General features: G+C 33.8%; 1 protein-coding gene across 1 annotated transcript in view; it reads right to left on the bottom strand.

The window, feature by feature from the left end:
* SMCHD1 (structural maintenance of chromosomes flexible hinge domain containing 1) overlaps positions 1 to 24,328 on the bottom strand; it is a 155,758-nt gene that overhangs the window by 112,082 nt on the left and 19,348 nt on the right. The window contains exons 6-14 of the mRNA XM_045459462.1: positions 14,028 to 14,142; positions 13,788 to 13,907; positions 9,046 to 9,212; positions 7,052 to 7,142; positions 6,157 to 6,367; positions 3,981 to 4,101; positions 3,719 to 3,902; positions 2,193 to 2,387; positions 540 to 653 (exon numbers count right to left, since the gene is read on the bottom strand). Coding sequence (XP_045315418.1) covers positions 540 to 653; positions 2,193 to 2,387; positions 3,719 to 3,902; positions 3,981 to 4,101; positions 6,157 to 6,367; positions 7,052 to 7,142; positions 9,046 to 9,212; positions 13,788 to 13,907; positions 14,028 to 14,142 — 1,318 coding nt within the window. The remainder of the gene's footprint in view (positions 1 to 539; positions 654 to 2,192; positions 2,388 to 3,718; positions 3,903 to 3,980; positions 4,102 to 6,156; positions 6,368 to 7,051; positions 7,143 to 9,045; positions 9,213 to 13,787; positions 13,908 to 14,027; positions 14,143 to 24,328) is intronic.

Here is a 24,328-nt window from a genome sequence, read left to right on the forward strand (position 1 = left end):
TCAACATTTCAAAAAAAAAAATATTCAAATTTGGCTACAATGAAAACATTTGTTTCTTCCAAAGAAACATTTTACCCCAATTAAATATGTAAGTCATAATAACCATTATTACATTATACCACAATGGTTCTACTTTTCATGTAACCTCCTTAGACATAATTAAATACCATTCAAATATTATCAAGAATATAAGGATAAAGCCCACTCTCATTTTAGAGTTATTCATCCTTGAGAAAGAATTCTGGCTCCTATTTTTTACTAGTTTGTGGGCCTTGGACAAAATTTGCACTTTACAAAATTATTCTGACAACTAGAAATAACATACATATGTTTGTTAAACATTGGGCAGATGTTAAGCTCTACAGATTATTGAAAACACCAAATAAGAAACACAAAAATTCATGCTAACACTAATGTATCCAACAGAAAAACCAAATGCAAGCAAAATATAAAATACTGTATCTTTATTTCAGCATTAAACAAAAATAAGCAGTACCAAGAGACTTCCAATAAAAATGTTTTATTACTTGCTATCTTACCATTGCAATCTGAACCTCTCCTCCTGTGGCATATACTTCTCCATCATGATCACCATAAAGAAAAAATTTTACTATGCTTCCATAAAAGAGAGGAAGTGTCTTGATTGTCTTGACCTAATAGTTTTTAGAAAAAGACTTTTAGTATTTACTAAAACAGGCTTAATATTAATAATCATAGAACTATTTCACCGAAGGGGAAAATTCAGTATCGAAAAATTACTGAAAAAAAAAACATTCTAATAAAGTTGCATTTATTTATATTTGCTTATATAAGTTTCCCACTTATTCTTAACATACCTTTGTAAAGACACAGTGGCTTCTTCATACAAAAATGTCATTGCTATGCATATGTCTAAAAGGTCTAGAATTCCTCCAAAGTCAATTATGAAGCCAAAATACCTCAAACCCTTTTTTTCCCACAAAATCTTGCTTTCAGACTATGAACAGTGACTATGAACAGTGAATAACTCTGACAACTTATTCCTTTCAAATAAACTGGCTCAAAAGCTTGCCTATGGGTACTTCTTTTCCTTATGTGGCTTTAAAAATCTAAAGATAATTTTCATTAGTTCAATTCAGAAACTCTTGACAGGGACTACAAGAGTTTATACACAACCTACTTTTTCGGCCTCATTTCTAAACTATTTCCTTTCACACACAACATGCTGCAGGACAACCCAAATTTACTACTTGGTGTTTCACTGCACTTACCTGTATTGTTGTTTGCGTTCAGATTATGGTCTCTGAGAAAGCACCTTACTCAACTACCACACAGAACTTGACAAAAGTGTTCACTTCCTCCTTGTAACTCACTGCTTGACTTCAGGGTTTCCTTCTATCTTTATCCCTTTCATTTTCCTTTGCCAGTGCATCCTTTTCACCCTAACCCCCCTATGTGTTGGAAAAGCCAGGCTCTAACTTCACACATTACACCTCTCTAGATGATCACATACAATTCCCAGGCTTTAAATACACGATGACTCCTCTCCCACTACAGACTGAATGGACACCTTCAACCTTTGTGGTATCTGCATAAACACCCAACTCTCTTCCTCTTTCAAGATTCATACAAATGCCACTTCTTGCCCAAAGAATGTCATGATTTGCTCTTCTCCGAGGCCCATTCATAGTCAGAAAATGCTCTCCTCTCCTTCCAAACTGCCAAAGCAGTATTCATTCTCTCCTTTCAAGCACTTATTCTCTTATCTATTATTATTTACGTTTAGGTTATTACCAAGTTTAGACTATAATGTCCCTAAGGACAAAAGATCTCTCTCCTAGATCTCTTCATTCTCTATAATGTAATCAACAAGCAGAGTAACTTACAAGCAGCAAACAGGTAATGAAAATTGAGTAAAAAAAACAAAAACAAAGCAAAAACCTCATTACATCACATTAAAAAAATTTAAGACTCTCCATTTGAGTAAAGTTTAGTGCAAGAAAAAAAATAAAAACCTTACTAATAGAGCCTTTGGGAAACAGGTTTTTAATAAATGCCACATTAAATTATGCCATTAAAATCAGTTTGATATTTTCATTCTTTCCTGGCTCCTGAGGAGCCAATACATGCACTATTTTGTTGTTAAATTCTAATACATCTCATTTAGTTTCAAATTCTATTCAAAACTGAATCCAGAAATAAGTTAAACCTACCAGCTGTCCTGCTTTATATATTTTTCCATCCCATTCTATTGCTGAGTATGTCGCCCAGGGGCCCTGCTTTTTAGAAGGAAGATCGGGACGTGTAATTATTCCTTTAAAAGATGTAAATTTTATTTGTTTGTCATACTTCTCATGACAGTCCTTCAGCCATAAAGCAAATTCTCTATCAATTTTCATTCGCTGTTCCTGTAAAAAACAATTTTTAATGCTCTATGAAATATAGCTACTAGTAAACAAATCTAACCATAGATGCTTGTCATTCATTCCTTTTTTTCTTCCACATACCGCACCCTCAGAAAACCTAATAGAAAATTAAAATATTCTGCTGGAACTTTCTCCCATACAAATTTAGATTTCTAACAAAAGCATTACTAAAGAAAAAAAGTCTTTGCTATCATCTTTGGAACCAAGGTCTCAATGGTCACTACCAACAACAAAAAGCTTTCCTTCTCTGGTACAAATTTAAGAGTACACCAAAAATGATGAATACTGGCTGCCTAGCAGAAAGAGAAAGGTGATAAAAATTTCTCTCCATTTATCAAGCATGCATATACATACATATATACATACACATATATGTGTATACACACACACACACACACACATATATATACACACATATACATATATACACACACACAGTAAACATACCTACAGTGTATCTATGGTATTAAAATATCATTGGGGGAGTGATCAGGGGAAAAAAAGGTCTAAAAAGCTCCTTATGAGGAGGATAATGAAAAAAGGGTTGAGAAACACTGCTATACTGAACACATTTTTCCTTTTACATATTATATATACATATATATACGTATATATATGTATATGTATATGTATATATATAGTACCCATTCAAAAAAAGTTAAAACACGTATAGAAAATTAAGTGTTTTCTAATAATAAGAAAATGTGTTATTGTTTACCATTCAATATAGAAAGATTTACACTCAAGCATAAGCTGTTTAGTGCTTGTCTTTAAGAGAATTAGTAGGGAAAAAAAACCTCCACAGTACATGCTTTTGCAGACAATAACACATGAAGTTCGTTTCTTCCTACATATCTTACTGTATAATATACCATTTCCAAATGAAAATGGAACAAAATAAAAAATGATTTCACCTTAAATTTATTAACTTGCAACTGGAAAACCAATCTTATCACCGAAGAAAGTTAAGCCTACCAAATTTTTATACTGCACTTCAATGTACAGCCCTTATAGTATAAAATATTATTTTATATGCTCTCATCAAATGGACATGCTTCTGTAGCTTCTATTCACTGTCATAGGTCTTAATATTAAGATCTAAATATCTGTAAAATTTTCATCCAAACACAGCCTAATCAGTTGGAAATTTCTGAGTAATGTGAACACATAAATGCTCAAGAATTTATATTCTTTTGATTTAATAAAATAAAAAGCATAAAAAATTATCAGTACAAGTCTATACTACTTGTGATTTTTCTTGTACTTAAAATAGAACATAGGCAAATATTCAAAATTTATATTTAAAATCATACCTGTCCATTTAAAATCCTTGTGAAAAGGGTGTTCTTGTCTTTCAATTTTAGCTCAAGATCCATAAAAGTCAGTTTATTTGTGCTGACCTGGAATTTGTCATTAGTGAATAATGCACCAGATATTCTATTGTAACATTCAATTGGCGCAAGCCCTCTCTTCTTTGGAGGAGTACACCAGTCAAAACTTGAACAGAATAAAACATTAGTTAGTAAAAGATAAGGCTTATAAATCAATGTAATTTCAGCAAAAATCAAAACTTACTCTTCAACAGATGTATATGGTATTAGCCGTCCATTCCAAAAACATTCAAAAATAGGCCTTTTCCCTCTTGCTGCTTTCTCAAGTATAAAACAATCATCATCATCATCTTCATCTTTTAATTCTAAAGCAAATGCATGAGTAGAGCAAAATGTTTATTGCTATAGAGTTTATGCAATTTATACCACTTCTTTAAGTGAAATATTAAAGTTGCTTCAGAGAAACTATGACAAAAACTCATTAGGTCTCTCACACTGTTTTCTGTAAAACTTAATGACAACTTTAGTTTGCCCTCAGAAAGGCAGATTTCTGAAGTTGTTCCCCATTACCAATGGTGTTCTCATTTATATTAATATATAATTACTTACATTACTTATCAATCTGTGTTAGGAGTACTACACGAGCTGCTAAGCCTGCAACCTTTAAAATCTATTTACAGTGTAGAAGAGTCACACATGCAAAGAGACTATGCCCTATAGCAGAATCGCTCTTCCCTACAAATACAGGAGCTTGAATACTGTACCTCAAATACAAGTTTCACAATTCTATCAGAACCAGTAGGTTCACATAAAAATCATCTTGAGAAATCTACAGTATCTAGTAGCAGCAGCTGTGCCTAGTTTGAACAAATTAATCAATAACACTAAACTTAATTTTACTTTAAATAACCTATTAAATTTTCAAAGATCAAATTCAGGTGATACAGCTACAATTATATTACAAAGCATCAGAAGCATTATTAGCACAATTGTCTATAACACTTTTATGCTTCTGAGCAATACATTTTCATATATCCAAACAAATTAGGATCAAACACTAAGGTCCTGATAGAGTAACACCTTAGTTATTTTGGCATTCAGGCACCTACACAAAATAAACTCTTCTTCCCCCAAAAAACACTCAACAAAGAAGTTCCTTTCAATCAAACCCAATCACTTTGCTCTTGGAGAATCCCTCTGGACCACTCAACTTATTGATTCTTATTTTAAGATATCACTTGAAGAACTTTATCTTTTTGTCTACAGCATACAAAAATGACAAAGGTTGGCAAATTAAAAAGGGGTCAGCTACATTGTGGAAGGTAGAGCCACACTTACTAATAATGCTGGACACTATTCTAAGGATTTGCACCAGCTTCTTATCTAAAATTCACAACACCTCTACAAGGAAAGAGATTACCTCCCATTTCACAGATAAAGAAACAGATAAGGAGTAGTTTGTCAAAGTTTACACAACCTAAAGTGTCAAAGATGGGACTTACATTAGGAAATCTGGTTCCAGAACTCACAAGACTAACAAGTTATTCTGAATGAGAAAGTTTAATATTGTTACTCTATGTATTCAATGCAATCTCAGTACTCCACCAGGATTTTTTTTTAAGTGAATGTATAAAGTGATTCCAAAGGTTACCCAAAAGAGCAAAAGATTAAGAATTTTCTCAAAAAAGAACGTTAAGTTTCCTGATCTGCAAGTATCAACATACAATACAAAGCTATAAAAGTATCATTATTCATGTATATAAATATAAAATAGATCAGTAACTTAAAGAATTCAAATGTGTGTACTTATTGGAACTCAGTATTATAAAATATTTCAAACTATTTAAAAAACAGTAACATTAAGTAACTGGTGCTACAAAACCAAATACTCACATGGAAAATATTAAGGCAAAGCCCTACCTCATTGTAGTACAAAAAAAGGAGATTCTACATGCATTAAAGATCTAAACATAAAATGACTTTTAAAGAGAACTACAGGACATTTTTATAATCTGGAAATATAAGAAGGCTTTCCAAACAAGACAAAATCAGAAAGCATTAAAAAAAAAAAAAAACTGACATGACTATGAAAAGCTTAAAACTTATTTATAAATACCTACAAAGATAATGAGAAGACAATATGTAAAGGATTAATATGCAGCACATAGCTAAAAGTTCAGTAAGCAATTCATGAGAAAAGAATATGTAATATTCTTTAAAGCCAGTGCTTTACTCATCTGGAAGTGAATACACACATAAATCAAGAATTATAAAAATTATAAATACCTAAGAATTTAAGACATGCTTAAGAAAACAAGTTTTAAAATTTATCTAGCCCTCAGAGCCCAACTAATAATAACCATTAAAAAATTCTAAATCACAACTTCACATTTTGTAGCTAAGATAACAGATTAACATACTTGATGGAAAGCATGGATCATCGGGGTAAGTTTCTCTATCATACAAGAAAGGGTGGTATCGAATAATCCCTTCCACTACACCATCTCCTTCAACATGAGCCTTGAACTCAAAACTATCAGCTGCTGTGTTTATATACAACGTCTGCATGTCATCTTCTATTTCCCTTAGGTTGACAATCTTAGGTGCCTTCCCCTTTTCAAACATAGAAATCTAAAATAAAAATAAAACAAAAATAATTAAATTCTATGGTGACTTCACTTTTGCTCTCAACTATGATCTAACAACAGAATAGGTAAAAACTTGTATTTAAACAAGTAATCATATAGCTTAATTAAATAAATGTATTTATATATGGGTTAAATAACCATAAGTAGCATCCCAATAAGGTTCACAATATGCTACTTAAAAAAATAGAACGTAAGCAAAGCAGAGCTAAAGAACAATTAACTCAGGAGTACATTTAAGGCTTCTTGCTAGAAGTAGGAAGTGAGACAACGATGCATGTGAAATTCTTTCCAAGATGTGGGCAAGGATATGGAGAACCCAATATTCATGTTCTGTACTTCTAAATCTTACTTCACCATCATAAGACTTTTATGAACAAAGAGAAACTTTATATCCCTTTTCCTCCCCACTTTGATATCTGATGTTCAGCAACAACTCACATCTCTAAAAAAGGAGAATAAGAAAGCAAATACTATAGTAAATAAAGGTTCAAAAACTACATAGATCTAATAATGATCTCTCTACTTAAATATTAAATTGCCAAAATACTTTGGTAAAAGACAAAGAGAGAAGGGTTGTCTATTGACTGATTTTTCTTATCCAAAGTCATTTGGAACTGGAACAGATACCTAATAACTTGTAATATTTTAAGAAAGAATTTTATCTTACTTCAATATCAATGTTGTTGAAAGGTCCAACTTCTTTTGATGTACGTTTTTCATTGCCTTTTGGGCCATGAATATAGTAATGATAAATATGCCTAAAATATAGAAAAATAACTTTATACTTTTAATTCAATTTAATTCATAAAATTACAGCTCACATAATAACCCACAAAAATAATTTTTATGACCACTATTTGGCAGTATCTATTTGGTAGGTACCAGCCAAGCACTATACTAAGCATTCTTAAATACAGTATACCATTTAACAGTATAAACAATTTGAAATGCAGGTATTACGATCTCATTTTATAGATATAGAAATTGGGGTGCAAAGAGTTTACACAATTTATCTAAGGTTACAAAACTAGAGTTGGAGAGAGGTGGACTACAATCCTAGCCTTTCCAACATCAAAAGCCCACATAAATTACACTTCTAAGAAGTATAGTATGAAAACTAGAAGGCAAAAGACTATAATTCTACTTGTCAGGCATGTTCTAAAAGAGACTTAAATAATCAGGGAGTACATAGGATTGGATATTTTTAAGCTATCTGAATATGAGAATGTTATTCTATAACTCTCATCTCTCCTCTCTTACAGCATTGAGACATTCTTGCCCTAACATTCCTAAAGCAAAACTAATAAATTCAACATAATCCCTTTAAAAACCAATTCACAACTCACTGCTACTTTATTTTTAAGTTTTAAAAATTTTTTGGTAAGATTATTTAGGGCTAAACCATACTATGTTATTATTTACTCTTCAAACAAGTATTTGCAATATTCCTTCATGTGAATTTTATTTGTAAAAAATTATCCTAGCTAATCTTTAAAATACTGAGATAAAAGGAAATCACTGAAAATCTTTAGGTCTTTCCTCATGCATATCAAAAGTGTTACTGTAATCAACAGTTAGTTTACAAGAATACATTAAGAAAGTAATATAAATAGCTTAAAAGAATTTCAAAGAATGGTTAAAGTAACAGATTATTATTTGCTACACCAAGATTATATTCTGTGTTATGTACACTGAGCTCCTTTGGTTAAAAGAAATCATTACAAAATAGCTAATGAGATGTGTACTTCGAGAATAAAAATTTCAAAGTCCTATTTAAAATTCTTAGGTTACAGAGTCAATAAACATCAATACGCAGCAAGAAGAAAAGATACTTCTAAAATTATTTTCCCATAAAAAATTTTTAAACTGTTAGTATACATTTCTATACAAAATAAAAAAAAAAATCTCAAATTAAGTACATTAGTCTTTTGGGTAAATACAAAAAATGTTTTTTAAAAAATGTAAATTTTGTGCAGTTGTACCCATTTTTGCCATACTCAGTAATTCAGACTAATGCAAATTATGGAAATAAATGGTCCTTACTATGTTTACAGAGAAAAAACTAGGAGCCATTAAACATTCTGATGATTTAGTCTAATGGAATATGTCACACTCCCTAAAAGTTTTCCTGGAATAGATATACAACAATTTATTTTCAGTATTATTAGATCATATAGGCCAATTTGCGTATTTTTATTTTAACGGACTTCATGCATTCGATAAACATTTATTGAGCATCTATTATTTAACAGGAAACACTAGGGATATAGTAGTACATAAAAAAGATTCCAATAGGGGAAGGCAGACAAAAAAGTAAAAAAAAAAAATACATGGTACAGAAGATTATGATAGGTGCTACAGAAAAGAACCACAAAAGGGGAATATGAAAGTGATGGTGCTGAATTTGATATAAGTTCCTAAGTTTATTTTAAATTTTATGACAGGTCTCAAAAGCCTGTCCTTCAAATAATGACCAACATATTGCAAGTCATCAATATTTATTTACAGAATAGAGAAGTATTTTAATGCCAAGATCAGAGCACTGGTTACTGTACTGAAGGGAAGGAAATGAGGCACAAAACACACAGCAAAGAGGTTTTTGATGTATCTGTAATATTTTGTCTTAAAAAAGTAGTAACATGTCCTCAAATAATTACTTACGCTAACTGTCTTGTCCAAAGAAGAAAATAATTTTTCAAGTACTGTATGTGTTCTGGTTGTACTCCTGTGATAACCACAGCAGTAAAGCTATCTTTTTCTTTCTCCTCTAAGATAAGATGATGTAGAAATCTTTCATCATCATTTGTAATGTGAACAGAATCAGATGGCTAGGAGAGTGAATATAAATACAATAGGTTAGATACACTTAATTGTAATAAACAAATAACATTTACATTGACTTTTAATATGATTTGCTTGGATAGTTTCATAAACATGCTTCAAAAAACTTTTGAAGGAAAATGGCCCAATACAAATCAGCTGAGTATGTGACAATGCTGTGAGAGCAGGATAGCTTTAATACAAATTGCTAATGTGGCATATATACAGGAGTACCCTATACCATAATGCTAAACCAATTGTAGAATCATAAAAGAAAAGGTAAAACAACAGCAACAAATAATGAGTTTAAAAATGCTGAAAAAAAACTAAGGACACTTACCCTAGGGTGGAAAGAATTCTTCCTTGAGATACCTACCACTTAAATTGGTCAGGACAAATGCCCAGCTCTCCATGTTCAAGAAAACTGGGATGCAGCCTGAACCCAGCTGGTTTAGCCCAAAGGAACTGTGTTTAAAAGGGAGTAAAATCATCCTGTGCCCTAGTCCAGTTTCAGAGAATATCTATAGCTTGCTCAGAAGGAAAGTGGGGAGAGGGAAAGAACGGGGAATGTTTGAGGGTAAGAATTACAAATGTCTCGTTTTTACAGTTAGTCTATATGTGTTAAAATTACATGTATATACATACATACACTATGTATGTTGCTATATACATAAAAGCTTGTAAGGATACACGCTGAACTATTACATCTAGGAAACTGTTTTTTTTAATAAGCATATATTACTACAGCACATTAAGTAAATAAAAACAAGCCCTCTAAGGGTGCCAGAGATGGTTAAGCATCTGACTCTTGATTTCAGCTTAAGTCATGATCTTGCAGTTTTGAGATCAAGCCCCGCATCAGACTCCTTGCTGAATGCGGAGCCTGCTTAGGATTCTCTCTTTCCCTCACTCTCTGCCCCTCCCCTACTCGGGCACATGCACGCACCCTCTATCTCTCTTGCTCAAAAAAATAAACACTCAAACAAACCAACCCTCCAAAACCATTCCAATGCATCGCTACACACTAACTAATACTACAGCTACAACATATAGTATACAAATAACATTTTGTAACCTTTGAGAACTTAGTGGATTAGTTTGGGTTTACTAATGATGTGGGTTCATTACCAAATATTTATCAAGCACCTTCTAAGTCCTATGACTCAATATAGGCACAAGGAAGATAAGAGTTAACTAAGACAGTGCCCCTCCTCCCTATAAATTCCATCTAATAGATGAGAAACAAATGATTACAAAACAATGTGCCATTATAAAGATATGAACCAAGAGCTACAGAATTAAAAAGAGTGTGACATTTTCCCAGAAGATTAGAACATTCCAGCCCCATGAGAATATGAAGGATTTGAGAGTATAAGGCAAACAAGGTAGTTTGAAGTATATATTAAACATATGATGAAAGATGAGGCTGGAAAGGCTGAAAGAAGCAGTGAAAATGGATGGAAGAGAGGGTAAATGAAAAACTATTTTAAAAGTCAGAACTGAATGGTGAATGATTAACAAGGATTACACAATTACTAACTACTCTGGCCAAGGGATACTGTTAATTGAAAAGGGTAGAGGAAAGGTGAAGAGAAAGAAAGAATAGGGAAAGATGTAGATAATACCAAAAGTGAGTTCTTTATGGAACATCTGGAAGGACATCTACCTGAAATTGTAAATGAGTATACCAGATATAATCAGTTGGTATTCAGCACCAATTCATCCCACCTTTTGTTGTCCCTTCCTGGGCTGCAGAGAATGCAAAACCAAAAGTCTACCTTTCAGACTCCCTTACATTTTAGGTTGTGGATGCGAATTCGGTTTCATCAATTAGATGTAGTAGCCAAAGATTTAGAAGAGGAAAATGACTCAAAGCCCATTTCCTGAGATGTCTTGAATGTTTTCTGTTATCATGCAAGGTACTGAAAGACCAATATTCAAGTTCTGGTTTCAAGTGTTAGCACTGATACAGCACGGGTTATAGCCAGAAGGTCTGTGTTTTGGTGTTGGGAGCAATTGTGGCAGCAAGACCTTTCCAACACCTGGATCACAGATAAGGCAGGGTGTTTCTAAATTCCAGATCCAGTGGTGGTCCTCCAGCTACCTTATTACAGCAGATGTTACAGCATGCCTTGAAGGTCACTTCAGAGTGTCCCAATAGCTTTCTACGAGGCTCAGCCAAGAGCCCACTCCTAGCGCTTTCAATAATCATGCAAACATCAAATTCCTTTTATTAAATCCTTTTCTGTTTGAAGAGCCTACAATGATTTATTTCCTCAATGGAGTACAGCCTGATTCAGTGTCTCAATCTTAAGAGAAAAGTCTTGACAAATACAGATTTAAGAACTGTTAGTATTAAGTAGCATATATATTGCCTCCTAGAAAAAGCAAGACTCCTGGTTGCACATCAAGAGCCACCAACTCTGTACACATTGTAATAACTGTGTGTAAAAGTTGGAGAAGCCAAATAGTAGGCTGGAAAAGATTGTCCAGAAAAAGAAAAGGACCAAGGGCCTACCAGTAGCCATGAAACCTATGTTAGGACAAATTAAGCACAAAATCACAGGAAAAAGTGGCAGAAATGATGATCCAAGAGACATTAGTTCCATCCAAGCTTTATCATACCTATACAGTTTTAAAAATCACTTGAATTCTGAACTCCTATTTTCCACCAGTTTTAACACAGCATAATATTGCCACAAATATACTTTACAAGGCTTTGTGATGGTAACATAAGATGAGAAAGATGGAATATCAGTATGTAAATATGATACATAAATTGTGTAATAAATACAACAAATTTAAAAAGGGGAAAAGAGGGATGAGCAAAATGAAGAAATTTCCTAAACAGAGGAGAATGTTAAGTTATACAGAAAATAAAGGTGGCTTGAAAGTATTAAAAAAAAAAAAATCAGCCCATTAATAAAGAAAAGGTATTATTTTCACCTGTCAAATTGCCAGCATTTTACTGCCTTCCCCTCCACTCCACTTTTTTAAAAAAAGGAAATTATCAGATAGGCCCTTCCACATACTGTTTTGGGGAGTATATTAGATGTGGGTTTAACCTTCTAGAAGAGCAATTTTGTAATACACACATGAACATTTAAAAAGTTTAAATTCATTGTCATAACTATTAAAATTCTAATAGCTATATGAAGAAAAAACTGCAAAGACATTCATGGCAGTGTATTTATAATAAAATCCTTTAAATACAGTAAATGCTCAACAGAATAGTCAAATTATAACACATTCAGACAAAACACCATGAAGGTATTAAAAATGTGTGTGTACTAGGGCACCTGAGTGGTTCAGTTAGTTAAGCATCCAACTTTGGCTCAAGTCATGATCTCACAGTTCATGGGTTCGAGCCCCATGTCAGGCTCTGTGCTGACAGCTCAGAGCCTGGAGCCTGCTTCAAGTTCTGTCTCTCCCTCTCTCTCTGCCCCTCCCCTGCCCACATGCTGTGTCTCTCTCTCTCTCTCTCAAAAGTGAATGAACATTAAAAAAAAATAATAAAAAGTGTGTGGTACAGGAAAATATTTTATAAAATGGAGAAATACTCAAAATGTTAAAAAAAAAAATGTGTGCTCAAAACTGTTATATAAAAAAAAATTAAGTAGATGAAGGGGATTAAGAGTATACTTTCCCCTTCCAACTCAAGATGCTAATAAGGAGGTTTTATTCTTAATTCCAGTGTTATTTACAGTGTTATATTAGTTTCAATAAGTGTACTCTTGATGAGCAATGAGTAATATACGGAATTGTTGAATCACTGTATTGCACACCAAAACTAATGTACAACACTGTGTAACACTGGAATTAAAATTTAAAAATACCAAAAAAAAAAAAAAAACCCAAAAAACAAAAAAAACAAAACACCCTATAGCCATATAATAAAATAAAAAAGGCTAGAAATTCAACTAGATATTTTTTTCTGGAATCTGAGCACATTTTTATTTGTACTTTTCTATAAATTTTGTATAACTTGTTTTAGAATAAGAAAAGACTTAAGAAGCTCAAACTTTAAAGATTTTAAAACAATTCTAAAATATTTCAAGTGGAGAAAAGTTGAATAATACAATACTATGAACTCACCACCAAGACTCAAATTCATTAATATTCTGCTCATTAAAATTAGAATATGAATGCAAATTTCTAACAAAAGTTAAATCACTCATTTATTTCTCTGGAGCTCTAATTTCCTAAAAGCTTATTTCCCTATACTATAAGTGTTTTCTACTCTAAGTCTGAAACTGTTAGACAAAAAAAGATTTAAAAAATCAACCTCAGTGTAATGGAAAAAGTTTATAATTATATGATCAATTTCCAAGGACGTTTACTCAGCTTTATGAGACATCTTATTGCATTGAAGATTTCCAGCCTGAGAAAGCATGTATATGGTCACTTTTGCTATTCACAAGACTAAAGCAAAAAGAAGAAAAAGTAATGGAATTTGAAAATTCCATACCTTCAAGTTTTTAAAGCAATAGCTAAGTATCTTAGCTAGAAATTGAAAAAAAAGTACTTGTCTCTATCTGTCCAATTTAACGACTTTATAATTAATGAGTTAAAATGTATCATACCTTTCTGTTTCTAATATATCCACTATATATTGCCTCTTTATTTTTCTCCTTCTTCTCAAAATCTTCTTTCGAAAGCACAAGTTCATGAACATCTTGGGAATCTGCAGGTTTGCTTATCATCTGTTAAATATTAAAGACTACTTTAAAAATTCCTAAAAGTTAAACTAATTAGTAATTTAGACAGAATCAACCTCCAAGTATTTTAATCAACTCTTATTTAAAAGAAATCTTTTTACTTACTCTGGCTGATTGTCCAACAAAGAAAACAGCCTGCTTGCCCCCAACACCAAAATAGGAAATATCACTATTTAAACTGCGTGGCACTGGTACTGGACGAACATATCCTGAATGATCACTAAAATAAAACATTAATGCAGTGACTTTAAACAAGCTACTTAGATGCCAAAGGAAATTGTTAAAGCACTTTTATTAAGTGTTAATAAAATGATCCCCAAGCTAGACAACACCCCCATTCAAGGTAAAAGAATCAGAGCCCAAAGTCAAGATAAATAGTCCAGTGGTTCTCAAAATGTATTCCCCAGACCAGCTATATCAGCATCACCTGGAAACTCAAAAAATGCACCTTCTTGGGCCCACCCTACTAAATCATAAACTCTCTTAGCAAACAAGACTAAATAAATATCTGTACCCTTATATATCCTACTGCCCCTAGAATTGTCCCTTCAAAATTGCTTACTGCTTCTAAACTTGTAAAAATAATTTCTGAATAATGGGAATTATAGCAAAAACATTTCTTATTTCCTAGTAACATGACACAAAAGAACCTCTTATGGCACCATAACAACACTCTGGAGAGTAAGCATCCCTGGGTTCTCAAAATAAAGGCTAGGTATCAAGGGACACCATTTCCCAATATCAGATACAAACAGAATTGGGGGTGAGGCTACAACCCCTATTACACTCAATGGAAAAGCTAAAGATCAGATGTGGCACAGCTAAAAAGAGAAAATACAAAGACAGCATTCAAAGAATTTACCCATAAGAAATAAAGAAAAGGAACAGAAAATATCAAAGTAGGTATAAAAGACATACCTTTCCAAAGTAGGAAACTATCTCACTACACTACAAGCATAGTTCTAGAAAGAGGAAAAAATGGAAAAGGCTACAAATAATGTCTGACAAAAGCTGGGGAGTCAGGAAATGGGAAGCAGTTGCGAAAAGACACAAATTTTCAGCTATAAGAAAAATAAGGTCTGAGGATCTAATAACACTACTGTATGTATAACTGAAATGTGCTAAGAAAATAAAATTTAAAAATCCTCTTCTCTGCCTTTCAATTGAGGTTTTAGACCAATTACATTACTGTGACTATTGGTATGTTTTGATTTAAACTTAACTGTCTTTTTTTTTTTAATTTTTTTTTCTTCTGCGTTAAGAGGGAAAAAAAAGAAGTATGTAAGGTGATGAATGTGTGAATTAAACAGAGAGAAGGACTCCTGTTTAAAGGAAAATAATGAGGGCACCTGGGTGGCTTAGTCGGTTAAGCATCTGACTCTTGGTCCTGATCTCACAGTTCATGTGATCGAGCCCCATGTTGGGTTCTGTGCTGAAAGCACGGAGCCTGCTTAGGATTTTCTCCCTCCCTCCCACTCTGCTCCTTCCCCGCTCATGCGTGTTCTCTCTCTCTCAAAATAAATAATCTTAAAAAATAAAAATAAAGGAAAATAAAAAGAATACAATTCAATATTTAATATATATCAACAGAAACTTTGTAAAAACAAAACATCAAGACAGTAAATGGCATGGGGGTACCTGGCTCAGTTGGTTAAGCATCCAACTTCAGGTAATGAATTCAGGTAATGAATTTAAGCCCTGTGCTGGGCTCTGTGCTGACAGCTCAGAACCGGGAGCCTGCTTTGGATTCTGTGTCACCCTCTCTCTCTGTCACTCCCCTGCTCACACTCTGTCTCTTTCTCTCAAAATAATTAATACTAAATAAATTTTAAGACAGTAAATGGCACAGGTATTACTGCTGTGGTATGCTAATACTGTATGTAAGTAGTATATTATTACTTGATATAGACTGTGACAAATTGAAGATACATACTTTGAATGCTAACATTATCAATACAACAAGGGTAGCAAATAATAAGCCAACAAAGGAAATAAAATACTCACTTTAAAATACACACAAAATACTCATTTTAAAATAAGGCAGAAGAAAAAAGAAAAACAGGAACAACAACAAAATAAAAACATAATGAAAAAAACAAATAACAAAGACCGCAGAGTTTAAATCAAAACATCCCAATAATCACAGTAATGTAACTGGTCTGAAACCTCAATTCAAAGGCAGCGATTGTGTAATTTTAAGACACAACTATATTCTATCTTAAGGAAACTATTTTTTTTCTAGAAACTCTCTAAATATAAAATGACAATAGGTTAAAAAGTTGGAAAAAAAGTTACCATCAACACAAATGTAAAAGCTGGAGTAGCTACAGTAACATCAAAGCAAGCTGATAAGGAGTATCACCAGGAAACGATCAAAAAAAAAAAAAAAGCAAGAACAATGAAACAAATACATAGATAAATAGGTCTTCATTCTCCTCTTGAGTTTTTAAATTATATTAGTCTGATGAAATCAAAATAACACCGTTTGATATGGTTCTCAATGTACATGGAGGTAAAACTTAAGAAAACTCAATTATAAATGAGAGACAGTGAGGGGACCTAAATAATTTGCTAAAATTTCTAAAATTCACTTTAAGTGGTAAAATATCCTTACTAGTACAATGTAATGTTATGTATGTATACAGTATTCCTCAGAACCACTAAAAAATAAAACCAAAAATATAGTCAAAATCACTTTATAAAAATAGCAAAATACAGAAAAGTATGTTGAGTAATCCATAAAAAGGCCAGAAAAATGAAAAATAAAATAGAGAAGCTATACAAGACATACTTAAGTCCTGACATATATATCAAGAACTATAGTAAATGTGACAATACAAATACACTAAATAAAATGAATAAAAAAGTGACCCAAGTATATATTGTCTACAAGAATTTCCAATATAATGATACAGGTAGGTTAAAAGAAAATGGGTAAGAAAAGACATACCAGGAAAACATGAATGAAAAGAAAGCTAAAGAATATCACATAAAATATACTTCAGAGCAAGAAAATTATCAAGGACAGAGTAGCATTACAGAATAATAAAAGGATCCACTTACCAAGAATGCATAACAATTCTCTAACTGCGTATACATAAAATAACACAAGTTCAAAATACATAAAGCAGAAATTAAGAAGTGAAAAAAGAAACACACCTGTAAATAAGTGGGGGACTTCAAAATTCCAGCAAGGATATAAAAGAATATACCAGCAAGGATATAAAACCATCAAGGATATAAAAGAACTAAACAATATCAACGAATGGAATCAAATTGACATTTACAGAACACTCCTCCCAACAACAGCAGAATATATATTCTTTTCAAGGACACAGAAAATTCCCCCAAATAGATCATATTCTGGAGCACAAAACAAATCTCAACAAATTTAAATAGAGTGTATAGAGAATATTTCCTCTGACTATAATAAAACCAAACTAGACATCAACATAAAGAGGAAAATATGGTAAGAACACGTGGAAATTGAACAACACATTCCTCAATCTATGGATCAAAGAGCAAATTACAAAGGAAATAAAAAATACACCAAACTGTAGGACAATGAATATACACCATTATCAAAACTTGTGGGATGTAGTGAAAATAGTTCTTAAAGATTTGTAGCACAAAATCATCATCTTAGAAAAATCTCAAATCAATCATCTAAGATTCCACACCTCAAGAGAAAAAATTTTTTTAATTTATCAAAGCACACATTTCTTTGAAAACATTACCAAAAAATATACACTACTAAACTTGAAAATGTAATGAAATGGACTAATTCCTAGTAAAATATAACTTACCAAAACTAAGTCAGTAATTGCCTAAATATTCTTATAACTATATTTAAAAAATCAAAGCAATAGTAAAAAATTCCTCCCACCAAAACAACAGACTCAAATGGCTTCGTATGTGAGTTTCAAAACCCAAACTTTCAAAAGAAAAAAAAAAACCCTCAAACTTACATAAGTGATGGAAGTATAAATAAATACAATCACTCTGGAAAACAATTTACTACCTTGTACAGTGGAACTTTTAGCTTTTAACCCACAAATTCCCTTCCAGGTATCTAAGAACTTAAGTAGATTTGGACCAGCAAATACATATGTAACATTATACACACACGTAAACACTTATAAGTAAGATAGTAATGCTTATAATGCCAAATGTGGCATGGGGAGCCAAATGCCCACTGACTGGAGACTGGATAAATACAGTGCAATTTTAAGTATGCACAAAAGAATATTATATGGTTATGAAAAAGAAAAAACTACAGACCCACACAAAGACGAAATCTTAGTAACCTAATATTAAGTGAAAATACAAGTCCCTTATAGAACAACATATCGTATGACTATCCTTTTTCACAGCATCAAAAAACAAGCAAAGTTAGATTTTTTAAATATAAGGAAATAAGGGGGCACCTGCATGGCTCAGTTGGTTAAGCATCCCGAATCTTAGTATCGACTCAGGTCATGAGCTCACAGTTTGATTTGTGAGATCAAGCCCTGTGTTGCACACAGCAAAGCCTCCCCTGCTGGGGATTCTCTCTCTCTCTCTCTCTCTCTCTCTCTCTCTCTCTCTCAATCTGTCCCTCCCCTCTCCTCTCTCAAAATAAACAAACATTTAAAAACAAAAATAAGGGGCGCCTGGGTGGCTCGGTCGGTTAGGCGTCCGACTTCAGCTCAGGTCACGATCTCGCAGTCCGTGAGTTCGAGCCCCGCGTCGGGCTCTGTGCTGACTGCTCAGAGCCTGGAGCCTGTTTCAGATTCTGTGTCTCCCTCTCTCTCACCCTCCCCCGTTCATGCTCTGTCTCTCTCTGTCTCAAAAATAAGTAAACGTTAAAAAAAATAAATAAATAAAAATAAATAAATAAAATAAATAAATAAATAAATAAAAACAAAAATAAGGAGGAGCGCCTGGGTGGCTCAGGCCTGGGTGGCTATGTGCTGACAACTCAGAGTTGGAGCCTACCTCAGATTCTGTGTCTCCTTCTCTCTCTGCCCCTCCCCTGCTCACGCTCTGTCTCTCAAAAATAAACATTAAAAAAATTTTGTTTTTAATAAAAAATAAAATATTTTGCTCAAATAAGGAAATAAGAAAAACAATTCAAGATAGTTAACTGTGATGGAGAGGAAAAAAAACAGAACAAGGGAGTAACACACAGATGTAAGTTACAGAAACTGTGCTACTTACTGGTTTGGGTGATAAATTCTGGTTATTCAGCTTATTAAATTTTTCAATAAACCTTAAAAATACAATGCCTGAATTGATAAATTTTTATAAACCAAAAACTGTAATTAATTAAATTCTATGAACCTAATGTATTAAAAAAAAAAAAAAAAAAAAAAGTAGGGGCACCTGGGTGGCTCAGCCAGTTAAGCAACTGACTCTTGGATACTGGCTCAGCTCATGATTCCAAGATTGTGAGATCGAGCTGCCCCCCCCCCCCCTACAAACAAAGTAAATGGTTTCTAAGACTTTAATTATTATGGCAATGCTTCTAGGAAACAACCTGAAAATACCCCCCCAATATTATCTTAAAAACATATACGGGAAATACACAAAAGTTGAGAGAGAGAGATGGGCTCAGAGATTAAACACACACATACTTAGACTGATTCAAAACTAAGAATTCTAGTCACTGACAGTGAATGGACATAATCACCAGGAATTAAGTCTACTTTTCAACCCAAACCATCTATGCAAATCTAACCTAGGCAAAAACCCTATCATAGCAAATAAGGTTAAGAACACAAATGTCTAGGTTTCAGACTTGTGTAAATAAGTCCAGAAAATTTCCTTTATCTACACTCAAGGGTTATATAAACATCCCTTCATGAAGGTAAGTACAAGAGAAAGATAATCTAAGACCCTATACAAATTTTTGCATCACAGAAGCACTCCTCTAGAGAATTTAGAAAGATCCCTCAGGAATAACGTACCACAGTCCAAAAAAATTTCAAAAAACATTCATATTCTTGATACAATGTCAAAGGACACTATCTTTTTGATATATTAGTACTGTATTTATTAAAAGAGAGAAAAAAATATGCAAGAAATCACAGAAGGTGTTGAAAGTAAGAAAAAGGAACAAGAAAGAGAATAAAATTAGTAAAAGAAACTAAAATATAAGTGGTTGCCAGGAAATAGGGTAGAGTGACTACATATGTATATTTGTATCTATCTTGAATCTATCAAAGGGAATAACCCCACAATAAAGAAAGCTTTACCTCCAATAAAACTGAAAAATGGCCACAGATCCTTATTAGAGTTTCTGGAATAAATCTATGCAACACAATGAAACTAACCCAATTAAAGTAGGATGCCTAAATGTTACATAATCATTCTCTGAATTCAAGTAACACAAATATCAGAAAGTAAAAGTTCATCTAAATTTGCAGAAAAGTACTGAAGACGAACTTTTTCTTTAGCAAAATTAGGGAAAATCCTGTTGAGGGTCCATTTCTACAACCTAAAAAAAAATGGCATGGGAAATAAGCTATGTGGCATACTATTTTTATAAAAAAAAAAAAAAAAAAAAAAAGGCTACCTAAGTTGAGGACCTTTCAGTGGCTGAGCAGGAGGTAGCACTGATTCAACACACATCTGGATTATGATCACACAGCAATTATGTTCTAGGTATCTAATTGAACTTCTTTTAAAAAAAATTTTTTTAATGTTTTTTATGAGAGAGAGCATATGCACTAGCAGGGGAGAGGCAGAGAGAGATGGAGCACCAGCAGGAGCAGGGCAGAGAGAGACAAAGACAGAGAATCCAAAGTGGGCTCTGCACTGATGGTCCTGTGAGAGGCTTGAACTCAAGAACCGTGAGATCATGACCCGAGCCAAAGTCAGGTGCTTAACCAACTGAGCCATGCAAGCACCCCTCTAACTTTTTTTTTTTTTTTTAAACGTTTGTTTATTTTTGAGAGAAAGAGCGCGAGCAGGGGAGGGGCAGGGAGAGAAGACGACACAGAATCTGAAGCAGGCTCCAGGCTCTGAGCTGTCGGCACAGAGCATGATGCAGGGCTCAAACTCACAAACTGCGAGATCATGACCTGAGCTGAAGTCGACACTCGACCAACGGAGTCACCTAGGCACCCCGAATTTAACTTCTAAGGCAATGATTATAATAATGCCTGAGTGATGAGCCAATTTTCTAGGTTCATGTAATGTTCTACATGTTATTAGAGGTTTGAATTACACAGGTGAATGCATTTGTCAAAAGTTGGTTAACAGAGTAAGCACTTCCATAATGGTAGAGTAAGGACCTATGAAAACTCACTCATTGATAAAAGCAACGAGAACATCTGCAAACACTGTCAAAAATCAACATTTTCAGAATAAGTATTAACCAAAGTCTTGAACAATCCAAGGAGTGTTTATTCAAGACACACAGCTGAATCTCAGAACAGTGAGCTCTGCGATGTTTTAACATGCCCTATCCCACTTCCCGCCTCACCAGCTCCACAGAAGCCTTGAAAACTGATAGCCTTACAATCACAGTGAAAACCAGCTACCCAGGAGTCACTGGAGCAAGTTTGGGGTTCCCCTAAAGCCCCTTTCCCATAGAACTGCCATTATTAGATTTGTCTGACAGTTCCCAAGGAACCTCCACTCGTAGGGTTTGCCTTTATTTGACCCAACTCAGAACCTGTTCACTGTGAACCACTTTTCCCTCAGTCATTTGTCAAAAACTTATCAATGGTAATTATTTATGATCACAGCTGAGGAACCCAATGAAAACTGGGAGGAAATAAGAACCTGGCCAAAAACTGACAAAGAAAAGCTGGAGAATGAGAGGTCCATAGTGGGTTTTAAAAGCTGCAACATATTCATGAGAATAGAGAAGAAGGGCATACTCATATGCAGGGCTAGCCACATGCTCAAGAAAGCCCTAAGCTTTCATTTCTGGCTGACTTTGAGGTTCTGTGCAAGCAAGAAGTAAAGACAAAGGCAGAGTTTTAAACTTCCTACCAGAGCATTAAAGACATACTCCAATATGCAAACAGAATGCACTGGCAAAAGCTCAGAAGACTTAATGGTTCCAGACATTTAGGGAAATGTCCAAAAACTAGCTAGCAACACAAGATAAAGAATACAGACTTTGGGGCGCCTGGGTGGCGCAGTCGATTAAGCGTCCGACTTCAGCCAGGTCACGATCTCGCGGTCCGTGAGTTCGAGCCCCACGTCAGGCTCTGGGCTGATGGCTCAGAGCCTGGAGCCTGTTTCCGATTCTGTGTCTCCCTCTCTCTCTGCCCCTCACCCGTTCGTGCTCTGTCTCTCTCTGTCCCAAAAATAAATAAACGTTGAAAAAAAAAAATTAAAAAAAAAAAAAAAAAGAATACAGACTTTACAGAATTAGTTTAGAGGGGAAACTATAAAAATAACAAAAAAAAAAACAGAAGCAACAAACAAGCCCTGGGGAGAAGGATCAATCTAATTTCCAGAGTTGCAACACTGTATTATTTAAAATGTCTTATTCTCAACAAAAAATTGTAAGCTGGGGCGCCTGGGTGGCTCAGTAGGTTGGGTGGCCAACTTTGGTTCAGATCGTGATCTCACAGTTCCTGAGTTCGAGCCCCGCATTGGGCTCTGTGTTGACAGCTCAGAGCCTGGAACCTGCTTTGGATTCTGTGCCTCCCCCTCTCTCTGTTCCTCCTCTACAGACACACACACACACACACACACACACACACACACACACACTCTCTCTCTCTCTCTCTCTCGCTCAAAAATGATAAACATTAAAAATAGTTTTAAAAAAAGAAAAAAATTAAAAGCCATGCCAAATTAAAGTATAGTCCACACACAGGAAAAATAGCAGTAAGAAGAAACTGTCTCAGAGAAAGCCCAGACACTAGACTTACTAGACAAAGATTTAAATCAGTTATTTTATTTTTTAAATACTTATTTATTTTGAGGGGCAGGGCAGAAAGGGAGAAAGAGAATCCCAAGCAGGCTCCACGTTGTCAGCAAAGAACCGGATGTGGGGCTTGATCTCATGAACCATGAGACCATGACCTGAGCCAAAACCAAGAGTAGGATGCTTAACCAACTGAGCCACCCAGGAGCCCTTAAATCAGCTATTTTAAAGTGCATTACATGAACAGAAATCATGAAGTAAATAGTGAAGTATGAGCACAGTGTTTCACCAAATAAACAATAACAGAGGCAGAAATTATTTTTTTAAAAAGAACCAAATAAAAGTTCTGCAATTTAAAAAAATTCAGTTAAGTGGCTCACTAGCAGATCTGAGTTGGCAGAACAAAGAATCAGTGAACTTAAAGGCAGGTCAACTGAGATTACTTAGTCTGAGGAACAAAAAGAAAAAAGAATAAAGAAAAATGAACACAATCTCAGAAACCTATAGGACACCATCAAGCATATCAATATATGGATAAGAGCCACAGAGAAGAAAGGTTTGAAGAAATAATGGCCAAATACTTCCACAAATGTGATGAAAAACATTAATCTACAAATCTAAGAAGTTCAAACACCAAGTAGAAGGAACTCAAAAGACCCAAACCTAGACACATCAGTATCAAACTATTAAAAGCCAGGAAAAAAAAAAAAAAAAAAAATCTTGAAAGCAAACAGAAGAGATTAGTCACACACAAGGGATATGCAATAAGATTAACAGCTGATTCTTCATCAGAAACTATGGAACCAAAGGCAGTAGGTGAACATGTTCAAAGCATTAAAAGAAAAAAACTCAACTTTCAAAAATAAAGGAAGGTTAAGACAGTCTCAGATAAACAAAAACTGAGGGAATTTGTTGCTAGTAGATCTGCCCAAAATAGTTACTAAAGATGATGCTTTTTACATCCTTTCTGATTTTTCCCCCTTCTGATTTAAAAGATAACTGCATAAAGCAGTAACTATAAAACTATGTTGATGCAATTATGATGTATAAAGATGTCACTTATATAAAAATAACAACACAAAGGAGTAGGAGGAGAATAAAGCCATATAGAAGCAAATTCTTTGTATATTCCAGACAGTAAATTGCTATTAATCCAAACTGGATTGTAAGATGTTAATTGTAATCCCTACAAAAACAACTAAAAATTAGACTAACAACTACTGAAAGCACATTAACGATTGCTAAGAGTGAGGGAGATGGTGAGGGGACACACAAGTGACTACCATGAGTAAAGGTTACTTTTCTTTTGGAGTGATGAAAACGTTCTGGAATTAGTGGTGATGATGCACAACTTTGTGACTATACTCAAAACTACTAAATTGTACACTTTAATATGGTGAATTTTATGGTATGTAAATTATAGAACCATAAAAAAAAAAAAAAGAAATCCAATGAAAAGCTTAAGACAGATGTGAGCATTTCACTGCATATAAATTTTACCTCAAAAGAAACGGAATCTAGTAATGGTATCAAT

The sequence above is a fragment of the Leopardus geoffroyi genome, chromosome D3 (genome assembly GCF_018350155.1).
Source record: "Leopardus geoffroyi isolate Oge1 chromosome D3, O.geoffroyi_Oge1_pat1.0, whole genome shotgun sequence".
Classification (NCBI taxonomy): domain Eukaryota; kingdom Metazoa; phylum Chordata; class Mammalia; order Carnivora; family Felidae; genus Leopardus; species Leopardus geoffroyi.